This window comes from Nycticebus coucang, chromosome 1 (assembly GCF_027406575.1).
Source record: "Nycticebus coucang isolate mNycCou1 chromosome 1, mNycCou1.pri, whole genome shotgun sequence".
NCBI lineage: Eukaryota > Metazoa > Chordata > Mammalia > Primates > Lorisidae > Nycticebus > Nycticebus coucang.
The window spans coordinates 77410009-77436444 of NC_069780.1; the positions used below are offsets into that span (position 1 = coordinate 77410009).

A 26436-nucleotide genomic window follows, 5' to 3' on the forward strand; every position below is an offset into this window, starting at 1 on the left:
GAGTTACTACTTCTGCACGAGCAAAGAAAGTGGTTTACTGAGATAGAATCTAAACCTGTGAACATTATTGAAATGACAACACAGGATTTAGAACAGTACATAAAGGTAGTTGATAAACAGCTACGGAGCAAATAGCATTGTCTGCTAAAGAGAAATCCTTTGTGAAAGGAAGAGCCAATCGACATAGCCAATTTCACTGTTGGCTTATTTTTTTTATTTTTTGCAGTTTTTGGCCAGGGCTGGGTTTGAACCCGCCACCTCCACCATATGGGGCTGGCGCCCTACTCCTTTGAGCCACAGGCGCCACCATTCTTGGCTTATTTTAAGAAATTGTCACAGCTACCCAATTTTCAGCAATCACCACCATGCTTAGTTAGCAGCCATCAAAATCAAGGCAAGTCCCTCTACCAGCAAAGAAATCAGGACGTCCTAGAGCGTCAGATGATCATTAGCATTTTTTAGCAATAAAGTTTTTTAAATTAAGGTATGTACATTGTGTTTTTAGACATAATGCACACTTAATAGGCTTTGATACAGCATAAACATAACTTTTGTAACCACTGAGAAACCAAAACATTTACACGAGTTACCACCTTTACGGAGGTGGTCTGGAACCAAACCCACAGTATCTCCAACGTATGCTTGTTTTCTGCTATATAATCAGAACAAATTAATTTAATTTCACTTAAAAAATTTTTAAAAACAACAGTGCTGTTAAAGATAGGATTCACCATATGGAAAAATTTTGAAGAGTGCAGTTCAATTTACAAGAACTTTTTCTACACAGAGTTTCTCTTCAGAATCTGTAACCAAGAGAAATTGCTTGGCAATAGATGATGATAAATTTTAAGTCCTGCCTGCCATCCCTTGACAGCATCCCTGAACTGCCTGCAAATACAAACATTTGTATCTTGTATTTGTAAATGTTGTGCCAGGGACAACATTATCTTGAGGAAATACGTTTGCAGTTAAGGGAATGTTTGTATTTTAGACATACTATTACTCTGAAGTGTTGCGTGACCGGAGACACGAACAAACAGCAGCTTTGCCGTGGGTGTAAACTCGCTCCTGTAATTATTAAGTCAAGAAACAGACTACATGAGATGGGATGGCGTGTAGTGAAAAGCTTTATTCAGGGTTTTGATTTTATACTTTTTTTAGTTACTTACAAATTTAATCTATCATCTGTTAGTTCCATCATTATCTTATTTTACCTATCTGAAATTAACTTGAAAGGAAATATTTTGTTATCATATCAATACAATCACTTTTGTAGTAAACCTCTTCTTCTGAACACTGACTAATTTCTGAGCAGGTATCTAAATAAAGATCACAAAGAAGAAAGTAGCCACAGGGGAACAGAGTTAATGGAAGAATATCTTCAAGCGTTCACTCAGTTTACTCAGTATGAAGTAATGACTGTGTCTTTCCCTCAGGGCAGAGCACCTATAGACCTCTGACAATGTGTTGTTAACATACGTCAACCCTCTGGCCCGTATCTCTGAGGAAGGGCGGCATGCCCTTTGATCTCAGGCTTCACAGAGTGTACAGCTTCAGAAAAATGGCTGATGGAATTTATAAATCCAGGGAAGCCAACTCTGTGTGTGTGTGTGTGTGGGGGGGGCAGGTCCCTTAAGCCTCTGGAAGAAAAGCAAGTCATTTTAAACTCACACTGAGTTCACTGTGTGTGCTTGATGTAGGATATGTTTACTTCTAAATATTACCCTACATGAAGCCTCCAGACAATCAATACTTTCCTACCATTCTTTTATTTTCTTAATTAACAAAGGGTACCGATTCTCAATTCTCTGGTTCAAAAGGAGGAAGAAACACATTTCTTTAGGATGCCTGCCTTGTTTTGTTGTATTTATAAGTGTTGTACAAGGGCATGGCCACTCCTTCTGTATCTCTGGAAAGCTAGCCTACAACTGCAATGAGATCAAAGTGGCAAAAACTCCTTTCTAGAGTAGAAATGAATGCTCTAATTTATTATGCAGAGGAACCTCTAACCAGCAAGGATGCTCCTAACCTTCAAACTAAAATTTTGGGACCAAGCCTGATTTCTGACTTCGAGAAGGGTTTTACCTATGAAAACAAGACTAAAATCTGATGAACAGCAGTAAAATGAGTTGGGAGGTGACTGGGCTACATACTGAATGACTGTGTAGCAATTCTGTCCAGACTCAAGATTCTTCCAGGAATGCGTTAGTACACTTTTGTGGTTTATAGTCCTAATCAATGTTTTTGAAGAATGTGATATATGCTGTGACAGTAATGGAACATATTTGAATAAAAAATTAAAGTCCAATTGTATAAGGGTATTTATTAGTTGGAATAAAACTATGACCTAAGGACTGACAGCCACAAAATTCACTCAAATACAAGATCTTTAATCAGATTTTGTAGAACTGTGAAAATAACTGCTTCTAAATTATACTGCAGAAAGGTAGAGAACTAATATAAAATATATCAAAAGACAGAGAGGAAAGAATTAGGATGAAATAATTTAAAGGCCAGGAGTTCCATGTGCTCCCTGGACTGCTAAGAAATGGGTAGTCACATATCCATCTTGAGAAAAAGTAATAAATACAGGGCCAGCTACTGTTCCAAGGTTAACTGCTTCGTGATAGTTTAATTTGAAAAAACTTCAGAAAATCCCCACACTAAGTACTACGGCCCCGGTAGGCCAGCCAATAAAACTTTTTAATTACCCAACTGATACATCATATAAATGCTTCCTTTCCATTCCCATCACACTAAGGGGAAATGCTAAATTCACATTTCTTGAAACCACAATAAAACAACAAAATATCTTTCTAGTCTCTGTAGTATGATACAGAATGTAAATAATCTGTTCACATCTCCCATTGCAAAAGACTGTCCCACAAAAAACCTGTACATACTTTTCACCTTGTTTATAACACAGATGCTACAGCAAAAGTAATGTTTCTCTCATAGCAGAGAAGACATAATGCCAGAAAGTAATTCCATAGAGCTATAGTTTGTAGAGGTACAGGAATCAAAACATATGGTCAAGGAGATGCTACAGAATTACAGTAAACTAAGCCCAGCAGACCATGAGATTTTAATAGATATTTTAGAAAGGAGAAAAGCAAAACCAAGTTAACTTTTTTGTTTTTAGCTAATCTATTTAAACCACAGCATGAGGACAGTAAAGTGTCAAGATAAAATGCTCAATATCTTTATAGACTAACAACAGGTACCAATACAGAAAACCAAGGCCCTTTCAAATTATTATTATTATTTTTTTTTTGTGGTTTTTGGCCGGGGCTAGGTTCGAACCCGCCACCTCCGGCATATGGGACCGGTGCCCTACTCCTTGAGCCACAGGCACCGCCCCCTTTCAAATTCTTAATGATAAAGTCATAACTACAAATTTTAACATCATCAATTATTAGTTCCGAGTCTACTGAAATACACAATACAAATATTCTACATCTTGAGTCTCTCTGTGTTAGGCGACGTTTCAAGCCACGTCATGGGGAAGGGAGTTGTAACAGGTCTTATGAATCTAGACCAGTACCAAGTCACCACGAAGCTATCCAACTTTTGGAAGAAAATGGACATGTAGGGCATATAAAATTTTAAAACTTAAAAGTTAAGTATGAATGAGAAAGGAAAAAAAATGGTCTTGGAAGAAACCATAAGGGTTTTCCTATAGATCTATACATAAAGATTTGAACATAAAGATGTTTACTGGAGCAGCATTTCTTTTTAATTGTAATTTTTATTATTGTTCTAGGTTAATTTGAGGGTACAAAGAGTTAGGTTACAGTGTTTGCATTTCTTAGGTATAGCCCCTCTTATATTTGTGTCTCAACACCAGGAGGTGTGCCATATACACAAACAGTGTGCCCATTCAGTGGGAGCACACCCATCCCCCTTCTTCATTTCCCCACCCCCACCTTGAATCAATTTTTCTCTTATGTGGATATGTATTACATCATCTACTGGCTTCATATTAGAATTGAGTACATTGGATTCTTGCTTCTCCGTTGTTGTGATACTTTACTAAGGAGAATGTGTTTCAATTCTATCCAGGTTAATACAAAAGACGTAAAGTCTCAATCTTTTTTTTTTTTTTGTAGAGACAGAGTCTCACATACCACCCTCAGGTAGAGTGCCGTGGCATCACACAGCTCACAGCAACCTCTAACTCTTGGGCTTACGCGATTCTCTTGCCTCAGCCTCCCGAGCAGCTTGGGACTACAGGCGCCCGCCACAACGCCCGGCTATTTTTTGGTTGCAATTTGGCCGGGGCTGGGTTTGAACCCGCCACCCTCGGCATATGGGGCCGGCGCCCTACTCACTGAGCCACAGGCGCCGCCCAAGTCTCCATCTTTTTTAATGGATGAGCAGTGTTCCATGGTGTACATGTACCACAACTTGTTAATCCATTTCTGGGTTGGTGGACAGCATTTCTAACTGTAATGGATTGGAAACAATCTAAATGCTATCAATAAAGAACTGGTTAAATAAATTATAATAAGGCTACATTGTAAAATTTTATGTAATAGATAATAATGAAGTGAAAACTGACACGGTAATACTTTCTATATAGATTAAGTAAAAAAGGGAAGTTGGCAAAAATATATATATAACACATATAAATACATGTTATATATGTCTCCATTTATTCTAAATATTACTTGAATATATACTACATATACAGGGTGGCCATAAAGTCCATGTGCAACTACACACTATTTTAAATTGCACATGAACTTTATGACTACCCTGTATGTATAGAAAGCAGACTAGGATAGAAATGAACTGCCAGACCCTTAGAAAGTTGTCTTTTAAAGGGATAAAGGCAAATACTATATATTTCTATGCTATTAAAAAATGTTTTCATGTGTTACTTATATAACTCTCAAGTGGTGAAAAGAGATCAAAATCCGTAGCGGAACAGAGGGTTCTTTGAGAAGAGGGAAACACAGGAGCAGGACTATGAGTACAGGTGAAATGTGAACAGTCTTCAACCATGCTTTTTTTATTCTTTATTTTCTTTTAAAAAAATTTTTGTTTCACAAATAAAATTTCACACAATTTTATGCTCATGTCCCATAAAAACATTTTATTTCCAGTGCCACAGGATTTAATAAGGTCTTCTTAAGAAAAGCCTTTTATTTTTAATTATGAAAAGTTCCAGGGTTTTAAAGTATAGATAATACTGCACAGCCAATTACATAGCTTTAGAAATAAAGCAGTGGAGATGTACTTGCATCTCCCTGGGGATCCTTTCCTGATTCCTTTGATAATCAATATCCTAAGTTTACCATTTATCACTTTCATGCATCTATTTAGGCTTTTAGCACACATACGTAGCAATAAAAATAAACAAGTAAAGCACTGCTTGTGTTCTGCCGTCTGGTCCCTGTTACAACAGCTCTGCTGCTGTAATGTGAAAGCAGCCCGAGACCATAAGCAAACAAATGAACATGGCTGAGTTCCCATAATATTTTACAAAAAGATCGGGCAGACCTGATTTGACCTATTTGCTGACCTCTGCCTTATGTAAACAGTACTATACTGTACCCCATGCTTCTACAACTTGCTTTTTATCACCCAAAATTGTTTCTGAGGTTTATCTGTGTTGTCACACGTAGCTGTAGTTCTCTTAATTCAAACAGTGCTACTCTCAACTGACAAGGATTCTTTGCTTGACCAAACTTTAGTCAGGCTTCTGAAACTTCTGTCTGTGTACTTCCTTGTAAAATCTAGTTTTGGCAAAGAAACCTACCGAGTAAATTTAATAAGAACCCTCCATCTTCAATATCTGATCGCACTCAATGTCTGATCAAGTTCTTCATCCCTCACCATTCCCCTGGTGATGTCTGATGAGACCCTGGTCTGCCTTCAGCAAGAATGCTGCTGGATGTTAGCTAGAATTGCCCGTACTCCTCATGTTTCTTTCCTCTTAGTAATTTTCCACCCAGTGACCCCGACCCTGATCCTTTATTATAAATTCCCGTGTGCCCATGCTATGTTAGAGTTGAGCCCAATCCCTCTTGCCCACTGTAAAATTCCATTGCAGTGGTCCCTACACCTGTGAGGATGTTCCTGAATAAAGTTTTCCTCACTGTTGTACCAAATTTACATCCTCTCATATATACTTGGAATTGGCAATCTTTGAGATTTCTGTGCCAATTCTATGGAAGTGAATCTCGCTATCATGTTAGTACACATCTTAATACCAGCAAGGTAAAGGATCTTTTCATATATGGCCACTAAGATTTCATCTCTTGTGAAAGATGAAATTTCCTGATTTTACTATTTGTTCTTATTCTTTCTGATGTATAGTTTCTTATTTATCCTAGACACTAACCTTCGTTGCCTGTGTGCATTGCTCAGTCATGACTTCCTTTTCATATGGTTTTGATGTATTCATGTAGATAAAATTTTAAATTTTCACATAGTCAAATTTAACAATTTTTTTATGGTTTTTATATTTGTTGCATTTTAAGAACTCATTCTCTACCTCAAAGTCATGAAGATATTTTCATGTATTTATTCAAAATGTTTCCATTTGACTTTACTTCTGTGTCTTCAGATTTCTATATTATAAGATGAATCAAATCCTATGTAGACTAAAAATATGAATAACCAATTGTTCCAGGACCCTTTCTTGACATATCCACTTTCTCTCACTGATCTGTAAGGCTGCCTCTATCACACTACATGATACAGAACTGTATGTATTCATCCATGCCTGTTTGGAGTCCCTATTCTGTTCCAGGGATCTAATTCTCTGTTTGCTGATTAAAAAAAAAAAAAAAAAACAACTGTCATAATTACTTACAACAGTCCATCTCCCCTTCTTCTTTTTTTCTTTTTTTTTCCCAGAGACAGAGTTGCTATGTTGCCCAGGCTGGAATGCAGTGGCATCATCACAGCTCCCTGCAGCCTTAAACTCCTAGGGTAAGCCATCCTTCTGTCTCAGTTGAAACACAGGTGTGTACCACCATGCCCAGCTTATTTTTCTATTTTCTGTAGAGATGGGGGGTCTCACTCTATTGCCCAGATTGATCTCAAACTCCTGGCTCCAAGTGATCCTCCCAGCTGGGTCTCCCAAAGTCCTAAGATTACATGCATGAGCCTCTGTACCCAGACACCAATCCTCCTTAATCTTTAAAATTGCTTTGATTATTTATGCTCTTCCTTATAAATTTTAGATTCACTTTGTTTAATTTTTGTGATTTTTTTAATGAAATTTCATTAAAGTTTATCAATGAGTATCAAAGTGGATTTTAACAGGTGGTTTTAAGAAGAGTTTAGGGAGATGAAGATTCAAATGATAATTTTTGAAAAACACATTTAAGGTTCTTTGTTTTGGTGCCTTCTTTCTTTGCTGCTATAAAATATTTCCTTGTAGTAAGTAAGACATTCACAATTAAGTAGCTAGTTATTTGGACCCCACCAGTCATTGAGATGTATTATTTAGAACTGGTGGAGTGGTAACAAAAGTTTGTAATTTTCCATTCATGGCACTGATTGCCACAGGGCTTAGCATTCTTTATTATCTTTAGCTCCTACTTCCTTCCAATTAGTTTCCCAAACTGCTATTCCATGGTAATTTTCTCTAAGTTATTAATAGCTACATCTGGGAAAAGAAGTTATAAATTCAAACATATTTTTAAATGGATGTGTAATATAGCTCTTAGCTCTTCTATGTACTTTAGCATAGAAGACTCTCCATAGTATCACAGTAAAGAAATATGTCTAATTTTAATTTACCATTTCACAAATGTTTTTTGTACATAAACATTTATTTCTTGACATACTGATTAATATCCTCCAGAAAAGTGTTCTGTGGGACATTAATTTGGGAAATGGTGTGTTTAAACTAATAAGGTTGAGACAAGAAGAATCCAGATATGTCTGACTTCCACATGGTTCAATTAACAACATGAAAATTAAAGAAAATCCACATCAAAACAAAATAATCAAAAAATACCCAGCATCCTCTTAAGAATGCTTAAATAGGCCAAACATGGTGGTTCACCAGGAGGATAGCATGAGCTCAGGGATCAGCTTCAGAAAGAAGGAGACCCCCATCTCTACTAACAACAGAAAAACAGGCCTGATGTTGTGGCATCAGCTATTTAGGGGGCTGAGGCAGGAAGATCCCTTGAGTCCAAGAGTTAGAGGTTGTAGTGACCTGTGATTACACCATTGCACTCTAGCCCAGGCAACAGAGCATGACTTAGTCTCAAACAAAACAAACAAAAAGAATGCTTAAAGAGTGTTTTTTAGTTTAGAGTCTTAGTGTTGGACTGTATACGATAAAATTTCTCCTTTAACTTGACAAGAATTATGCTTTCCTTCTTATTTCAGCAGTGAAATGAAAGAACAGGCAGAAGTCCCAAATTTATAAACCTCTCACATAAAAGCTACAGGATTGTTCAGCCTGTAAAAACACAAACAATAAAAATGAATTTCTCTTATCTTTGCTAGGTTCCTTCTTTCTGTTTTTTTTTTTTTTTTTTTTGAGACAGAGTCTCACTTTGTCACCCTGAGCAGAGTGACGTGGCATCACAGCTCACAGCAAGCTCAAATTCTTGGGCTTAAGTGATTCTCTTGCCTCAGCCTCCCAAGTAGCTGGGACTACAGGTGCCCACCACAACGCTTGGCCATTTTTCTTTTTTAGAGACTGGGTCTCGCTCTTGCTGACACTGGTCTCAAACTCCTGAGCTCAAGCAATCCACCTGCCTCAGCCTCCAAGAGTGCTAGGATTACAGGTGTGAGCCCTTCTTTTTGTTTTATTGATGCAGCAGATATTAATCTGCTTGGTGCACTGCTCGCCTGGCCAGGTAGCCCTGCTCAGCTGAGGATGGCAGGAGAAGAATAGGTCACTGCCAATCTCAGCAGAAGCCCTCAACAGAAAACAATGGCTTTTCATTAAAAAACATTTCTCCCTTCTTATAGGGCGTCGCTGCTTGCTGCAGTTGACAAATATATCCAATAACAGTCATGGGTGAGCCCACCTGTCTCTTATTTTTATATTCCACCAATGTTTCAGTGTTAAGAATTTGTAGGTCAGGCAAAGTGGCTCATGCCTGTAATCCTAGCATTTTGGGAGGCTGAGGTGGGAGAATCCCTTGAGCTCAAGAGTTCAAGACCAGCCTGACTAGAGTGAGACCCCATCTCTACTGAAAATAGAAAAACTAGCCAGGCATTGTAGTGTGCACCTGTAGTCCCAGCTACTCAGGAGGTTGAAGTTTGAGGTTGCTGTGAGCTATGACTTCACGGTATTCTACCCAGTGTATGGAGTGAGAGTCTATTTCAAAAAAAAAAAAAAGAATTTGCATTTGTTCCTATTAAAGTTCATATTCCTCAATTCAGTCCAATATTTAGTATGCCCAAGGTCTTAGAGATTCTGATAATTCTAAGTATTTTTTACTGTTCTAACTTTACGTCATTCCTAGTTAAGCATGCTATCAAAGTCCTTTCTCTTGCATTGCATTTCTTTGGATTTTTTATGCATTAAAAAAAATCAATCCTACAAACTGTTTTATGACTGTATGATTATATATACATAATTATATACATGTGTCAAAACTATATAGGCTTTTACACAAAAACCAGTGAATTTTAATGTATGTGAATCATACCCCCCAAAATCAATCAACATTCTAAATACCCAGCTATATTCTTCTCTCAGATTATGTCTCACTAATTTATTTTGGCTATCAATTTCTGCAAAATGTCTCGCTATTCTAAGTAATACAGTTTTCACATATTTTATATTTTTATTCACTGAGGTCAATGAATCCTAAAGATTGACTCCTTAAAAAAGCAATAGTGTTTTTAGTTTACCAGTATACCCAACCCAATGAATACATTATTTTTATTAGTTCCTACAAAAAAATAAGTGATAGAATGTGGAATAAGGAAAAATTAATATTAGAAAAATTATAATCTTTCATAAAACTGGGCTAGAAATATTGAATATAACTTGTCAATCATGCCTAGGAGAGGAAGTCAGATAATTTCATACCTATAAGTTTCACAAGGGTTTTTAAAAATATTCTTCAGTGTTGGTGAAGGGTTAGAGAAACACAGTCTCAGGGTGAATGAAAAGCTTAAGTGATAAAACATTCCTGGCCTTTTGAAATTTCCTAATAAGAACTAAAAGAATCCATTTGGAATTAAAATCTAAAAAGTCTAGAAAAAAAATATGCCAAACTTTTAGCAGTAGCCAGCCATGTCTGGCTGATGGAAGGCAGGCTATAGTTTGTTTTATTTTGCTTTCTTTCATAGTTGGTATTTTAAAAATATTTTTTAAATTTCTACAATGAGCCTATATTAGTTTTCTGATTAGGAAAATGGCAATACACACTTAATAAACATATGGTTAAAGGGAGGGGAGGAAAATAAGTCACAAAAGGAAGAAAGAAATGAGGATAAAATAATTTTTTATGAAGATGTATCTGTCACTAAGAATTCTCAAAATAAAATATGTTTTCTGGGTAGTCAATAATTTTATAAAGAAGTTTTATTTAGAGAAGAAGAAATATTTCCCTTGTGAAGTTTCTCAGAATGCCACAGAACATTCCAATATACCACAACTTTAAAAGGGACACTCACATCATTGCTTTCAAACAACATTTTTCAAATGAAAAGTCTCATATGGAATTAATAAATACTGTAAATTCATACCTTGAAGAGCGATGTTCTGGTTTATTTCGTTCGTTGCGATCTGTAAAGAAAGAAGAGAGTTACACGTCAGAATTCTCCTGAAAAGCCCTAGAAAAGAAAGTCTTAAATACCAGTTGCCATACCATTACATTTTTCAAAGGACTGTTCAAAGGGAATTGCGTCTTCCCCTGTATAAGGCTCTGTATCAGCCTTGAGAGGACTTGCCTGACAGGGGAAAGAGAAAGGACGCAACGAAAGACAGGCATAAAAACTTTCTATGGTTTGCTAAAATCACCTACTTGGAAAATATATCATTACATGTATTATCTCATTGTAAAAGATCTTTCCTCTGTTAAACACTTTACTAAAACCAAAACAGATTTAGCTAAGGAAAGAAAGCAAGGAAACTGAAAAGCCACAGATTACTCAGCTCAAAAAAATCATTCCATGAATCATGGTTGGCAGAAGCTTCTAACAGAATAGGGAGGGGGGGAAATGAGCAGTCAGCTACAACAACATCTGCAAACACTTAGACCAGTACAGCTTCATCCTTAACCATCTACCACCCAGAATGTTTCAGAATTTGGGTTTCAACGTTCCAGTAATAATTATATGTTAATAGGCTATACATAAAAAATTTTCATTTGTCACACCTGGGGAGAAGGGAGCTCTCATGGGAAGAGATGCTGCTAAAGGTCCTATAAGGCACAGGGCAGCCCCCACCCATAGATTTATTCTGCCCACATGTTGACAGTGCTAACATGTTGAAAACCCTGCTATCGGGTAAGAAATAAGAGCACAGCACCTTGAACTTTCAAAAGTGACTCTCTGGACTGCTATAAAATGCTATTTATCAACCTTAAGACTAGCACACATGTATACAAGAAAAACCACCACAAAAAACACGGGTTGTCTTTTTTGCAATGTCACAATTTCTTTCTTTCTTTTTTTTATTTTTTGTAGAGACAGAGTCCCACTTTTATTGCCCTTGGTAGAGTGCTATTGTATCACAGCTCACAGCAACCTCCAACTCCTGGGCTTAGGCAATTCTTTTGCCTCAGCCTCCCATGTAGCTGGGACTACAGGCGCCCGCCACAATGCCTGGCTATTTTCCTGGTGCAGTTTGGCCGAGGCTGGGTTTGAACCCGCCACCCTCAATATATGGGGCCAGCGCCTTACCGACTGAGCCACAGGCGCCGCCCAATGTCACAATTTCTTTCCAGTCTATGCTTAAAAAGAAAAAATAAATGAAGTACAAATCTTCAGTATTATGGAAAAATTAACAACAGGAAACAATATACAAACCAAAATATACATAGCCCTGTGCAATGACATTAAAAAATACTGTGGAATCTTATCAAAACAGTTTTCAATAGTTTCTTCCAAATTAATACTAATGAGAGAGAAAAAGCAACGATGAAACAAGAACTCTTTATTTTTTCCTGATTTTATTTCTAGTGCAGCAGCATAAAGAAGATAATGAAAACATACTCTAAAACTTCTAGAAAGAAATATAGAAGAAAAGGAATAGGATGTATATGGTTAAATGTATATAACAATTCTTTCCAAATGAGTTCATAATAAAAAAGAAATGCTTTTTAAAGCCAAAGACTTAGTACACATGAAGACACTGTTCTCTGAAAAACTAATAATAGATTCATAGTAAAGCATGTTTGTTTAGCTATAATGCTCTCCAAACACAAAATGTTAATATGTTTCTGGTTCCAATTTCTCCATACTGTGATTTAGTGTTATTGCAGCTTTTGAACTTTTCTGTTTTAATTTAACTGAGTTTTGCTCCACCCTTAAATAAAAATATCATGGTTTTCACTTGCTGAGTATTAATATTTATAAGTCATAGTAATACAGGGCACATTCCTCACCAGTTTTTAGCCAGCTAGTTCTGATAACAAAAGAAAAAAACCTAATGTCTTAAAGTAAAGCTAGAAACTAAACACAGATCAACTAATCACATACAACAAAGCAACAACTCTTACCTGTGGCTAAAGGTGAGCTAAAACTCTGTCCAGAATGTCATTCACTGTGGCCGGAATCTTAGCTTTGTTCAGTTTATTTAGGCATGTAATAGCAAGCATCCCCACTACTCTTCCTAGTGGTATAATACACAGGAGGGGAGAAACAGAGTCATGAGGCATGTAAACAAGACTCAGCACCCCAAGGCTTCCCTCCAGGGCCCATTCTGATTGGCACATGTGCTATGACCAGTCTGCACAGCTGGAATGTGGCCACTCAGGAAGCAAATGGTCGCAGCTCTCCTTCATTCTTGGTTAAAACAGGAAATTCTACCGTCTTTTTATACTTTCTGCTCTCAGAAAATACAAGTCAAATGCCTTCCCACAGTACTTGTCTTATTGAATTGGTGATTAAAATCCAAGAAAATAACTTGATTTTTTGTTTTAGGACATTTTAAACATTCCTCCCCAGTTCAATCTTAAGTGTTATTTGTGTTACATTCTCATGTAAATATGCATAGATAGTGTTTATAGCATGTTACTCCTAAGAACCCAGAGAGTTGATAATTTGAAGGTATAGGTAATTAATTACCCATTACTTGCAGTATTCCCCGTTCCGTACCTTTTGACAATGGAAAACAAACTGAAACACATATTCTTGGCTCGATCTTTCTCCTCAAAGTATACAAATAATTGGATTTGACATTTTGCCATAGAGCCATCTTTTAGCTTGAATACATATAAATATGTGTGAAGGTTGTGCATCTGTGTGTTTTACACATTTATACTTTTTACATACGTAACATTTTAAACAAAATAATTTTCATGATAGCCAAGATTATTATGTAATTGTCAAGAAATATGTTAGTGGAAATTCTAAATTTCTGGCAAAGTAGTAAGTGGTTATTATTTTGGTCCAAAATCCAGGACTGAACAAAACAAATTGCTGAGAGCAGATTCAGGATCAGCTTTCTTGCCAACAATAACAAAACATTTGGATAAAATCCCCTTAAGAATGAGAAAAGTTCTATAGCAAACATGGAAATTTTATTTTGGTTATATATGGTACTTTAAGTGTATGGATTTTAATTATTTCAAATAGTCATTAGCTCAACTCCTCAAGTTTTTTAGCATTTCTAATTTTTTTTTCTTTTTTTTTTTTACATGGAGTTTTGCTCTGTCACCCGGCTAGAGTGCTGTGGCATTAGCCTAGCTCACAGCAACTCCAAACTCCTAGACCAGCAGTTCTTAACCTGTGGGTCACGACCCCTTTGTATCAATGAAAAAACATCCTGCATATCATATTTAAATTATGATTCGTAACAGTAGCAAAATTAGTTATGAAGTAGCAATGAAAATAATTTTATGGAATATTATGCAGCCTTAAAGAAAGATGGAGACTTTACCTCTTTCATGTTTACATGGATGGAGCTGGAACATATTCTTCTTAGTAAAGTATCTCAAGAATGGAGGAAAAAGTATCCAATGTACTCAGCCCTACCATGAAACTAATTTATGGCTTTCATATGAAAGCTATAACCCAGTTACAACCTAAGAATATGGGGAAGAGGGAGAGGGATGGGAGGGAGGAGGGAGGGTGATTGGTGGGATTACACGGTGCACCTTAGAAGGATACATGTAAAACTCAGTAAATGTAGAATATAAATGTCTTAACACAATAACTAAGAAAACACCAGGAAGGCTATGTTAACCAGTGTGATGAAAATATGTCACATGGTCTATAAAACCAGTGTATGGTGCCCCATGATCGCATTAATGTACACAGCTATGATTTAATTTAAAAAAAAAAGTAATTTTATGGTTGGGGGTCACCACAACATGAGGAACTGTATTAAAGGGTCGCGGCATTAGGAAGGTTGAGAACCACTGTTCTAGACTCAAGCAATCCTCCTGCCTCAGCCTCCCAAGTAGCTGGAACTATAGGCACACAGCACAACACCCAGCTAGTTTTTCTATTTTTAGTAGAGATGGGGTCTCAACTCTTGCTCAGTCTGGTCTCAACCTCCTGAGCTCAAGAGATCCTCCCACCTTGGCATCCCAGAGTGCTAAAATTACAGGCATGAGCCACCTTGCCTGGCCTAACATTTCTAATTTTTAAATATTTAGGAGAGAATATACTTATAAAGGCTTTCTGAACTTTTGCATATTTAGAAATGATATGAATAACTTATCAGTCCAAAGTCTCAGCATTTCTATGAAAAAAAAGTTATTACAAATAAATGCCCTAACTCTAAAATGTATTTGCCACGTGCTACACATTTGCTATGGATAATGTACTAATTGCCGGGACCCATGCAGAACATGATGGTGCAGGTGAGAGCAAGCCTGGTTGAGTAACCATGTAAAGTCTGTTGGTTTTGTATGTCTCTCTCTCTCTCTCACGTACACACACACCCCTACCTCTGGCATTCCCGGTCCCATTCATGCATGCCCTTTGGTTAATAAAGTTAATTGAGGAATGGAAAAATACCCCCCATGCAGAACAAAGGCTGTTGGTAGCTGTGTGTGTAAACGTGGGGAGATGTGACGGGTGCGATGAAGGAACCTGTGGTACATCGGGGGAATGGAGAACAGTTAGGGGATCAGGAGGCTACGGGGAGTGAAGAGCTCTGTGGGAACTCCAGACTACTTCCTTTCGTGATTACTTGGTTTGAAATAATCTAGACACACAGGATTCCAATGTTTATGTCTTTAGGTACTATACCACTTATGTAGAAATGGGTCTCTGTTCTGCTAGGGACAGCTCTTGGGGAATGCCAGACAGATCCCTCTGGTGTGGAACCATTCAGGGTGATTCTGATTCTAATAATATGACAAACACTTTGAACTGGAGATGACAAAAATGCAAATGTCATCTTTTGCTTTGATTAAAACTAAGAAGAATGGCCAACTCAGAACTTATTGGAATCTGTTATACGACATTCAGGCTTTGATGATTTAGCTTTGATCACTTAACTGGAGAGAAAAATCAAACCCCACTGTGTAGGGACTTACTTTACTAACTTAAGTCAGAAATGAAAGGTCTTAAATTATCCTTTGAAATTAGGGGAGAAGACTTAGTCTACATGAATGAATATACACAGATATACTCACAATAGAGTAAGAAGTGGTATAAAGGAATCTGTCTCATAACTCATACTGGAGTACCAAATCTCTCTTTAGGAGGAGGACTATCTATGAAGGAATTTTATAGCACGCTCCTAGGCATTACTGTCAAGTTCCAGCTTCAGATTAGATACCGTATGTTATTTTTGAAACATGCATCAATGCTACTTAAATTCTTTGTGCCATTCAGTATTCACTAAGGTCCCACAGGGTCTGAAAAGAAATATTTGCAGCAATAATCTATTAGCTCTTTACTTATAACAGAAGAAATAAAACAGTGAACCTATCCATTATAAGATATAACATATTCAGTGTTCATGAATCTTAGTTTGTTGACTCTTTAAAAGGTAACAAAACTGGCTCAGCGCCTGTGGCTCAAGCGGCTAAGGTGCCAGCCACATACACCTGAGCTGGCAGGTTTGAATCCAGCCGGGGGCCAACAATGATGGCCGCAACCAAAAAGTAGCCAGGCGTTGTGGCAGGCGCCTGTAGTCCCAGCTACTTGGGAGGCGGAGGCAGGAGAATTGCTTCAGCCCAGGAGTTGGAGGTTGCTGTGAGCTGTGATGTCAGCACTCTACCCAGGGTGACAGCTTGAGGCTCTGTCTCAAAATAAATAAATAAATAAATAAATAAATAACAAAACTGATTCCACAGAAGTAGTAGGTAGATGGAATTTTACATATTGGATATCAGAATTTTAAAGGTTTTTCTAAAAACTTTAAATGATTCTTATATTTAGGCAGAGAAAACTGCAACTATATACACATTTACCTGAAGAGAAGCCAATGCTTACTCTACAAAAGTGCTGACACTCAATAATATACCATGTACCTCCACTTTCTAATTCTACCTGACCACCCTTGCTTAGGTGTGTTTCCAAACTGATTTTTACTTTCGAGATTCTCAAAATGATAGTCTTTTTAATAGCTCTTTTAAATGACAGGTTTTAAATAAACATATATATTTTGTTTTTTAATTAACACACTGTTGAAATTAAGAAAGCTCCTGCTCTCTTGGTTGTAAAAGCTAAGAAATTACAGAGAATCTCTGTGAGCTCCTGCTACATGGGATAAATGAAACATTGAGAAGTTTGCATAATTGCTGCCCATGCTTATATGCGTAAGTGGAAAAGTTAGGTCGACAGCACTATTAAAACTGACACTTTTCATTAATTCTAATTATAAAACTCCTGAGCTCATTAAAATGCAGGTCTCTAATCACACAGGGAGGGAGAATTTGGAAATGGAGAAGCTTTTTCAGTACGGGATTTGCGTTTCCACAACTGTCCTTGGAATGTCTTCTCCTTGCCATGCTCACTGTTCTACTCCCATTTTAGGTTCTTATCAGCAACTGTCTGGACTGCTGTGTCCTGTCTGGGTTTCCTGCCTCCACTCTCTTCCCTTCTGACCAAACCACATCACTGGCCAGATAAATCCAGGCCACGGAAAAATTACAAATCACTACATAACATACATCTGAGAGGATTAAATGAGATAATGCCAGTGACAAGCTTGGGACCTTACCTGGACATGCAAGCACTCCCTAAGTGTCAGCGGCCAGCATGGTGTTAAAAGGCCAGCTATTAGGTAGTTGTGGCAGCAGCTAAAACTGCACTACGCTGACTGCACAAGTTACTTAACCTCTCTGAGCCTCAGTTTTCTCATCTACTAAATGGGGAGAATACTATCTTTACAGCGTTTCTGTGAGGATAAGCGAATTAAAGGTTATAAAAATCTTAGCTCAGTATTTAGAACATAAATCCTATGACTCTAATTCTGTCACTACTACTCTTACTATCTTTAATGCCTGGCTCAAGAACCAGACAGCTGTCCCTGATCCTCTTTCTCTTTGGCTTCCTCGTATTAGTTTCTTATTACTGTGGTACCAAATTGCCTTGAACTTAATTAGCTTAAAACAGCAAAAATTTATTATCTTACACATCTAGAAGCTAGAAGTGAAAATGGGTCGCATGAAGGCCATTAAGGCATTTTCGGGACTACGTTCCTTTTGCAGGCTCTAGGACAGAACCCTTTTTCTCACCTTCTCCAGCTTCTTGAGGTCACTCGCATTCCTCGGCCCACAGCCCCTTCCTCCTATGGTGTACCATTTTAAAATCTCTTTCTGATTCTGGTCTCTTTTTCTGCCTCCCTATTCTACTTCAAAGGACCCTTACGATTGATTATATTTGGTCTTCCAGGATAATCTAGAATAATTTTCTTATGTCAAGTTGATTAGCAACCGTAATTCTCCTTTGCCATGGAAGGTAACATATCCACAGGTTGCAGAGATTAAGACGTAGACTATTCTGTGGGAGGGGAGGAGAACAGCATTATTCTGCCTAACGCCCTATTTGAACTTTCATACTATCTATACCACTCACTTAACACTTAGCATGTGATATTGTGCATTGCTATATAAGGTTTTAGAGACTGTCCCTTTTATCTATAAAGAATGTCAGATGTAGGCAGGGACTCTGCCTTCGACTCTACTTCACAGTTGAAGCAGATACTCAAATGCTCTCCCACTTCCTTTTCTGCCCTGCATCCTTCATGTTGTAGTTGGCTTAATGATATATGTAACATTGCTAAACTATGTTTTCTTAAGAATTCCTGTCTGGGTATAGTAGCTCATGCCTATAATCCTAGCACTTTGGAAGGCTGAGCTACCAGGATTGTTTGAGACCAGTCTGGGCAATATAGTAAGACCCCATTTGCTACAAAAAAAAAAAAAAAAAAATTAATCAGCCATGGTGGCACACAGCTCAAGTCCCAGCTACTCCAGAGGCTGAGATAGTTTGAGCCCAGGACAATAAGCTACCATTGAACCCCTGTACTCCAGCCTGGGTAACAGCCTAAAAAAAAAAATCCCATACATTTTTTTGACTTTTAAAAAATATAATAATTGTGATTTAAGAGTCACCTTTATCCTAAAACAAAACAATTCACAGTCTATTCTTATATACCAACATAGCCCTCACCAAAACAAACTACACATAAGGATAAAACAAACAAACAAACAAAAAAACCACAGTACATTTGACCTATAAGAGAAACCGCCTATTTGGTAACAGATTGCTACTTCTTCTAAAGATTCAGTTGAATCATTTTGAAGGCTGCATTCAACTAACTATTGAATCAGGTTTTTTATAATCTGGGCTTTCTTCTTCTTCTAAGAGATGGAATCCTACTCTGCTCCCCAGGCTGGAGGGCAGAGGTATGATCATAGCTCATTGTGACCTTGATCTTCCTGCCTCAACCTCCCAAACAGCTAGGACTGCAGATGTGTACCATCATGCCTGGCTAATTCTTAATAATATCTGTAGAGACAGGGGTCTCACTATGTTGCCCAGACTGGTCTTAAACTCCTGGCCTCAAACAATTCTCTTACCTTGGCCTCCCAAACTGCTAGGATTACAGGCCTGAGCCACTGTGCCTGGCCTCTAATGATCTTCTTAACCTAATAATTACTTTCATACATCTTTTTGTTATAAAATATTTTTTCAGCAAGTAGAACTTGTGATTTAAGGAGGGATAAAATGATCTTTTAGTTAAACATAAATCTCTATTCTTCTAACTCCCAAGTTTAAAGTATTAGGCCATTCCTGAAGATTTTAAACAGAAGTTGTAAATTTTACTTTAAATAAGACCCAATAACAGAGATTGCTTTCTGTGTTTCCTAAGTTAAAATAACCTCTTGAAATCCTATAACTTAAAAAATTTACTTAACTTTGTTCAACACAGTATTTCCCAAGCTAATCTGAGGATAAAACTTTTCTTACAGAATCAGACTTGCTATCTGGAACCTAAGTGTGGACAATGTTATCTCATTATCACCATCCACTTCCCCGGGGAAACCAAGGTTCCTTCTACAGAGCTTAACCTTAGTCATCTCTGTGTCCAGCTCCATACCTGACACAGAGCTACTAGCACTTCTCCAAGAACTGAACTTCTGCTGTCGGGCCAAGCACAGGATCTAAGTGCAAACGGAAGTGGGACGTGATGATAAATCAATCTCCCTTCCAACCCAATCAAGTCACCAACTCTGATCTTTTAAGATTATAGATTCTTTTTTTTTTTTTTTTTGAGACAGAGTCTCACTATGTCGCCCTCAATAGAGTGCCGTAGCATCACATCTCACAGCAACCTCAAACTCTTGGGCTTAAGTGATTCTCTTGCCTCAGCCTCTGAAGTAGCTGGGACTACAGGTGCCTGCCACAACATCCGGCTATTTTTTGTTGTAGTTGTCATCATCGTCATGGTTTAGCAGGCCCCGGCCAGGTTCGAGCCCGCCAGCCCTGGTGTATGTGGCCAGCACCCTAACCACTGAGCTATGGGTGCTGAGCCTGTATCTTTTTTTAATCTCATCATTTATCTTAAATTTTACATTGTTTAGGTTACTTTGTGCATCTCAGAATTACAGGTTCCACCAAGAAGAGAGTATAGATTACTTATTGTCTCTGGGCACCTCCTACTGGGTCATGCCTGCAAAGGGAAATCAATAAATATTTCAGTATGACAATCTAGGTAGACATTAAAAGCAGAAGTCTAGGTCAGACAGGCCTTGTCTGGAGTTCTTGCTTTGCTACTTATTTATTACCTGAATGACCTCAGCAAAATATTTAACCTCTATAAGCATCAGTATTCGCATGGGTAAAAAAGGAGAATAATAGTAGTACTCATCTCATCAAACTGAATGAGGAGTAAATGAATAAAGTATATAAAGGACAGTACATTTGCTCAATAACACTGTCTGCAAGTGTGATGATAGTATCAGGGATATACAGCACTCATAAAACTTATACTATTCTAGGTACAATTATCTAAATGGTTAATTACCCTTTGCTCAATAGAGATTTTTTAATCTGTAGGTTTTTTTTCTTCCTTATTGCTGATCAAGAGAACAAGGAATAAACTAATAAATAATTTCCAAGCTTCCACTATCAACGGGCCCAGCCTCTTTCTCCTTCCCATCCTTTCCTTCCCAGCCCTTCTGAACCAAGAGCTACCATGAAAATTCATAAATCTGATTTTTCTTTTCCCATTTTAGCCTCTGGCTGAAGTAATAAGCCTTAAGGGTAAGCAGAAGGGAGAAAGAGAACTGAAAGGCAGAGAGAGATAGCTGTTTTGAGACAACAAGCTGCCAAGCAGGGGTCACCATTCCTTCACTCTCTAATGTCTTTCCTCAGCCCTTGTTCATCCTGAGGTATTGAGCTCCCAGGTCATTCGTTAAGACTTAACCCTCAGAGAGATGATGGCAATCACCTTTCGGGACCGACCTGAAATGAAGAGAATACGCATTGCTGATCACTTGATTAAAAAAAAAAAAAAAAAAAGACTTAAACCTCAAATGAATGTCCTGAGTAGGATGAATGAGTAATATATTAGAAAGGAACTAAATAGAAAATATTTTACCTCCTTATAAAATTACTGAAATTGCCACAATATTTCAGGATACTATGGAATTATTTTACAAGCAACTAGAAAACAAAAATTTTAATTGTTATTTTAGGTGCCAAAAGATGGATAACATTTCTAACTACATATTGTTTTTTAGCCGCGAGGATAAAAACAAATATCTTTTTTTCTTTAAAGGGCAAAAAGCCCATTTTTTTGCTGTCTTCTCTTTCTTTAACTCTGATTTTTTTCTTCCTTTTTCTTTTTTTTTTTTCTTTTTTTTGGAAGATGTGGTCTCACTATGTCACCCAGGCTAGAGTGCAGTGGCAACATCATAACTCATTGCAGCCTCAAACTCTGAGATCAAGCAATCCTCCTCCCTCAGCCTTCTCAGTAACTGAGACTACAGACACATATGCCACCACACCGGTTTGTTAATTTATTTTTAGTTTTGAAACGGAGTCTCACTTTGTCATCCTCAATTGAGTGCCATGGCGTCACAGTTCACAGCAACCTCAAACTCTTAGATTCAAGCAATTCTCTTGCCTTAGTCTCCTGAGTAGCTAGAACTATAGGCACCTACCCCAACAGCTGGTCACGCCACTGAGCCCAGCCGGCTTTTTTTTTTTTAAGAGAGGAGGATCTTACTATGTTGTTCAAGCTGGTCTTTAACTTTAACTCTTGGCCTCAAGTTATTCTCCCACCTTGGCCTCCCAGAGGTGCTGGGATTACAGGTATGAGCCACCACACCTGGTCTACTTCTGATTATGTCACAGATTTCGTGGCATAAAATTTTACCTCTTCTGTAAAGCTGATCCTGCCAAATGAACACGTATCAGCAACCACAATAATCGAGACTCTTTTACCTTGAGAAGCCAGAAACAAAGGGAGGACCACATTCCCAATACCAAGCAGCTTGCTCTGGTGTAGGAACACTTAGCCCTGCCAACCTTTCCTACTTGGATGAAGATTCTTCTGAATATGTCTTCAAACTGAGATTTTTATCCACAGTGAGGGAGGCTTAATCTCTAAACTGATTCAAAAAAAAAAGACCTCTTTTTTCCCCTACCTCTCTTGCCAGTTTAGAGTTCCAGGGCATCAGGCTAGCTCATGGCGACCTCAAACTACTGGGCTCAAGCAATCGTCCTGCCTCAGCCTCCTGAGTAGCTAGGAAGGACTACAGGTGCTCACCATAATGCCTGTCTAATTTTTCTATTTTTGGTAGAGACAAGGTCTCAGTCTTGTTCAGGCTTGGAAAAAAATCTTTTTCTTTTAATCAAGAAAAGACAAAGCTGCACCAGGCAGGGCATTGCCAAACTACCTTCCCTAAGAATAAGGAATGTATTCCCTGCATGACACATCAACTTGTTACAAATTCAAGCCCACTCATGTCTTTCCTCTCTATCTTACTAACTTCTATCCAGAGAGAGAGACATCTGCAATCTTTACATTGAAGCTTTGTTTGATTTTCTTCCACAAGAAGAAATAACACCCTACTCCGCATATATTCAGTGCTTAGCACTTATTGGAACTTATCACATTAGAAATCTCTTTATGTCTTATCACTTCCACTACTAAGTACTACATAGTTCTCTGTAGATGAATATACTGGTATGAGTCCTATCTGTACTCCTGAAAACTGTAAATCAGCTGAGCTAAAAAGACTTTGTGTTGTTTTGTTTTTGTTTCTTTGGGGGGGTAGATGTTAATTATTCATAGGGAAGAAAGACTGTGTGTTACTACCAGACTTCAAATAATTTTGATTTGGAAAGAAGTACTTTGAAGTGCTACTTCTGAATTGTAGAATTATTAAAAACATAATATTCATGTAATGAAAATGTGCTGCTTTGGGAGGGGTGGGAAGCAATGCAATTATCAGAAAGAAATAGAGAAAGCTATACAAAGAATTCACTTCTGTGAAATACTCAGCTGAAAATTAATCTAAAAATAAGTTAACAGAATTTTAAGGAACCTCAATCAGAATCACAAAGAGATAAAGATATGAAAATTAAGACCCTTGGAAAATAAATTCAGAAGGTTCACATCACTCATTTACACTTTTCCTAAAATGCTAATTCAGCATAGAATTGAATAATAGAGATAATAGAAGGAATCAATGCTCAAAAGAAATGACAGGTGTAAAGTTGTGAACAGGAAATAACCCACCCTGAGACTTCAGTAGAGAATTTCCAGAAAGAGATTTATTTCAGGAACATGCTCTAAAATTCTGTTACGAAAAAAATCCCTCAAGAAGAAGGATGGACAAAGGCAAGATAAAAATAAATAAATAAACAAAGCAGAGAGTATTACAATCTCTTTATTCTGCTACAATGTTTGTAAGAGGGGGTTGCTGGAGGGGAGCTGATTAGCCCAAAAGAAATGCTAGAAAACAAAAATCACAAACTGGAGAAAATGAAATATGGATCATTAGAATAAAAGAAAAAGCCTAGAGAAATTCTATTCACTAGGTATTTCATAATACAAGATTCTGTATGAGGTTTAACTTCTCAATCATCTTTACCATTGACCAGGTATCACCAAAGAATGAACGACATAATTTTGATATGTTCCACTCTAAGAAGAGTCTGAGAATCCACAATGAGACTTCCTTTACACCCATTAGGATGGCCAATATTTAAAAAGGCAGAAAATAACAAACGTTGGCAAGGATGTGGAGAAATCAGAGCCTTTGTACACTGCTGGTAGGAATGTAAAATAGTGCAATTGCTTTGAAAACAGTCTGGCTGTTCTCAAAAGGTTAAACAGAGATACTATTTATGGTCCAGAAATTCTACTCCTAGGTGTATTCCAGGAGAAATTAACACCTGCCTACACAAAATCCTGTGTACAAATGTTCACAGCAACATTATTCATCAGCCCCAAAAAGCAAAAACAACCCCCAAATCCATTAACCAGTGAGAGATAAAATGTGATCTAGCCATACAATCAATTATCTTTCAGCTAAAAATGAATAAAGTACTGATACGTGTTACACATGGATGAACCTTAAAAACATTGTTATGTAACAGAAGCCAATCATAGGAGACAGCATATGTACAATTTCATTTATATGAAATGTCTAGAATAGATATATCTAGAGACAGAAAGCAGATCAGTGGGTGTCTAGGGCTGGGGGGAAAGAGGGGTGAGGACTAAAGGGTCCAAGATTTCTTTATAAGATGAAGAAAACGTTCTGGGCGGCGCCTGTGGCTCAGTGAGTAGGGCGCCAGTCCCATACGCCAGAAGTGGCGGGTTCAAACCCAGCCCCGGCCAAAAACCACAAAAAAAAAAAAAAAAAAAAAAAAAGATGAAGAAAACGTTCTAAAACTGATGATGGTTGCACAACTCTATGAATATGAAGAATTCCACACTTCAAACAAGTGAATTTAATGGTATGTAAACCATATCTAATAAAGCCATTACCAAAAAAGTTGCTAAGAATAATAACCCTGATTAAATGAGTGACTGGCTGAGATATTCATTTTAATACTTATAGAAGTATAAGACTATATGAATTGCCCAGGTGTGGTGGCTCATGCCTATAATCCCAGCTTTCCGGGTAGATTGCTTAAGATAGGAGTTTGAGTCCAGTTTGAGCAAGCATGAGACCCCATCTCTACTTAAAATAGGAAAAAAAAAAAAAAAACAACCTAACCAGGTATTAGGGTGGGCATCTTAGTCCCAGCTACTCAGGAGGCTGAGGCATAGAGGATGGCTTGAGCCCAAGAGTTTGAGGTTGCTGTGAGCTATGATGCTATGGCACTCTACCCAGGATGTCAGAGTGAGACTTTATCTCAAAAAAAAAAAAAAAAAGACTACATGAATCGGAACTCTTAAATAAATTTTTAACTGATACAATTTGGTATGATACTCAAATTTTATTAATTTACTTTTCTTAGTCATGATTACTTTTATTTGTAAAATATACTATAAGCTGGAAAATGTTTCAATATGAACAAGAAGTGGCCAGTATGGTGTGGTCATTAATGGGCTCTCAAGCAGACTGATTAGGGATAGAATCTCAGCTCTGTCACTTAATTTATTCTCCAATTTGGGGTAAGAGATATTCAAATTTTAAAAGTCATATTTCTAATTAACAATATTTTGGAAGTGAATTTCTGGTTCTTTAATAAAATGATATATGAATTTCATATATTGGGCTGGCCAAACTCTAAAGTAATAATCAAAGCTGTGTTTATTGACTTCTATTCTATGTGTCATGTGCACCAATTCTAATTTTCATAGCTCTGCAATTATTTCCATTTCAAAATATGAAAACTGAACATCTCAGAAGGTAGGGTCACAAGACCAGCAAAGGGCAGACCTAGGATTCAATCTCAGCTCAGCCTGATTCCAATCCCACACTACAGATGGCTTAAGAGCAGCACATTCCTGATGTATCTTTTAAAACAATAGCAAAAGAATGCAAAAACATCACATTTCTATTAATAAGTAGAAGTTTTGCTTATAAAAAGGAAAAACTGCAATGGAATAAAAAGGAGAAACTGTATTTAGAAAGACAGCTTTTATATGATTTTGTATACCCTTAGGTGACACGTGATTGAGAAGGTAATGATAATATTCTAAGACATAAAGCCTCTTGTATGAGAGCTTCAGTATTAAAAGAGGTTATATTTAACTAGGGCTGTAAGATTCTACACCTCTAAATATGATACATGGGAAATAAAAAAGATAAATGATCTTTCAATAAAAAGCTGTAAGAAAATCTCCCAGGTATAGATAAGAAGCTGAACACAGATATGGCACAGATAGTATAACTGTGGAAAATGGAATATGCAGAAGAAATTTCCCAATAACTCTAGGTGCCCGACACACTGATAATTCCATGAAGTAATTCTATCAGACAAACTGTTAAAAGATTTAGAAGGAAGAGAACATCCCCACACTTTTCTTCCATTTCCCCAGAAACAAACAGCACAATAAAGAAGAAAAATTTCTCACTGGCTATCTGTCCTTAACCTTTATGATGCTAATCAAGTTAGTGCAAATAAAGCTGCAATCAAGAATTGGTATACTTCCTGAGTCTGAATTGTTAATCAGAAAAATCACTTAATATCTAATTTGAGAGTACTTTCTTATGGTCAAATAAAAAGTATAATAAATAGCAATGAAACTTTAGGCCTTTATATTATAAAATGGAAAAAAAATGTTTCTTGCTATTTCTCTCCATGAATACTACTAAGATGTGGAAGTCAAATTGAATAAGCTGATGTCATGGACCGCAAAACAAAATGCGGGTAAAAATAAGCAATCCCTTCCTC

General features: G+C 37.3%; 1 protein-coding gene and 1 non-coding gene across 16 annotated transcripts in view; one reads left to right on the top strand and one right to left on the bottom strand.

Moving 5' to 3' along the window:
• Positions 1-26436, bottom strand: part of SH3D19 (SH3 domain containing 19) — a 193607-nt gene that overhangs the window by 94419 nt on the left and 72752 nt on the right. For 10 of the 15 annotated variants that reach the window (XM_053582757.1, XM_053582747.1, XM_053582711.1 and 7 more), the window contains exon 2: positions 10684-10723. In XM_053582757.1, the coding sequence (XP_053438732.1) occupies positions 10684-10723 (40 nt within the window). Of the gene's footprint in view, positions 1-10683; positions 10724-11841; positions 11865-12659; positions 12773-26436 lie in introns of those variants that run through there. The other 5 variants (XM_053582732.1, XM_053582720.1, XM_053582740.1 and 2 more) reach the window with 5 other exon arrangements.
• LOC128593531 (small nucleolar RNA SNORD2) lies at positions 21002-21070 on the top strand. The gene has a single exon (XR_008382376.1). It is a non-coding gene; the product is annotated as a small nucleolar RNA SNORD2 (small nucleolar RNA).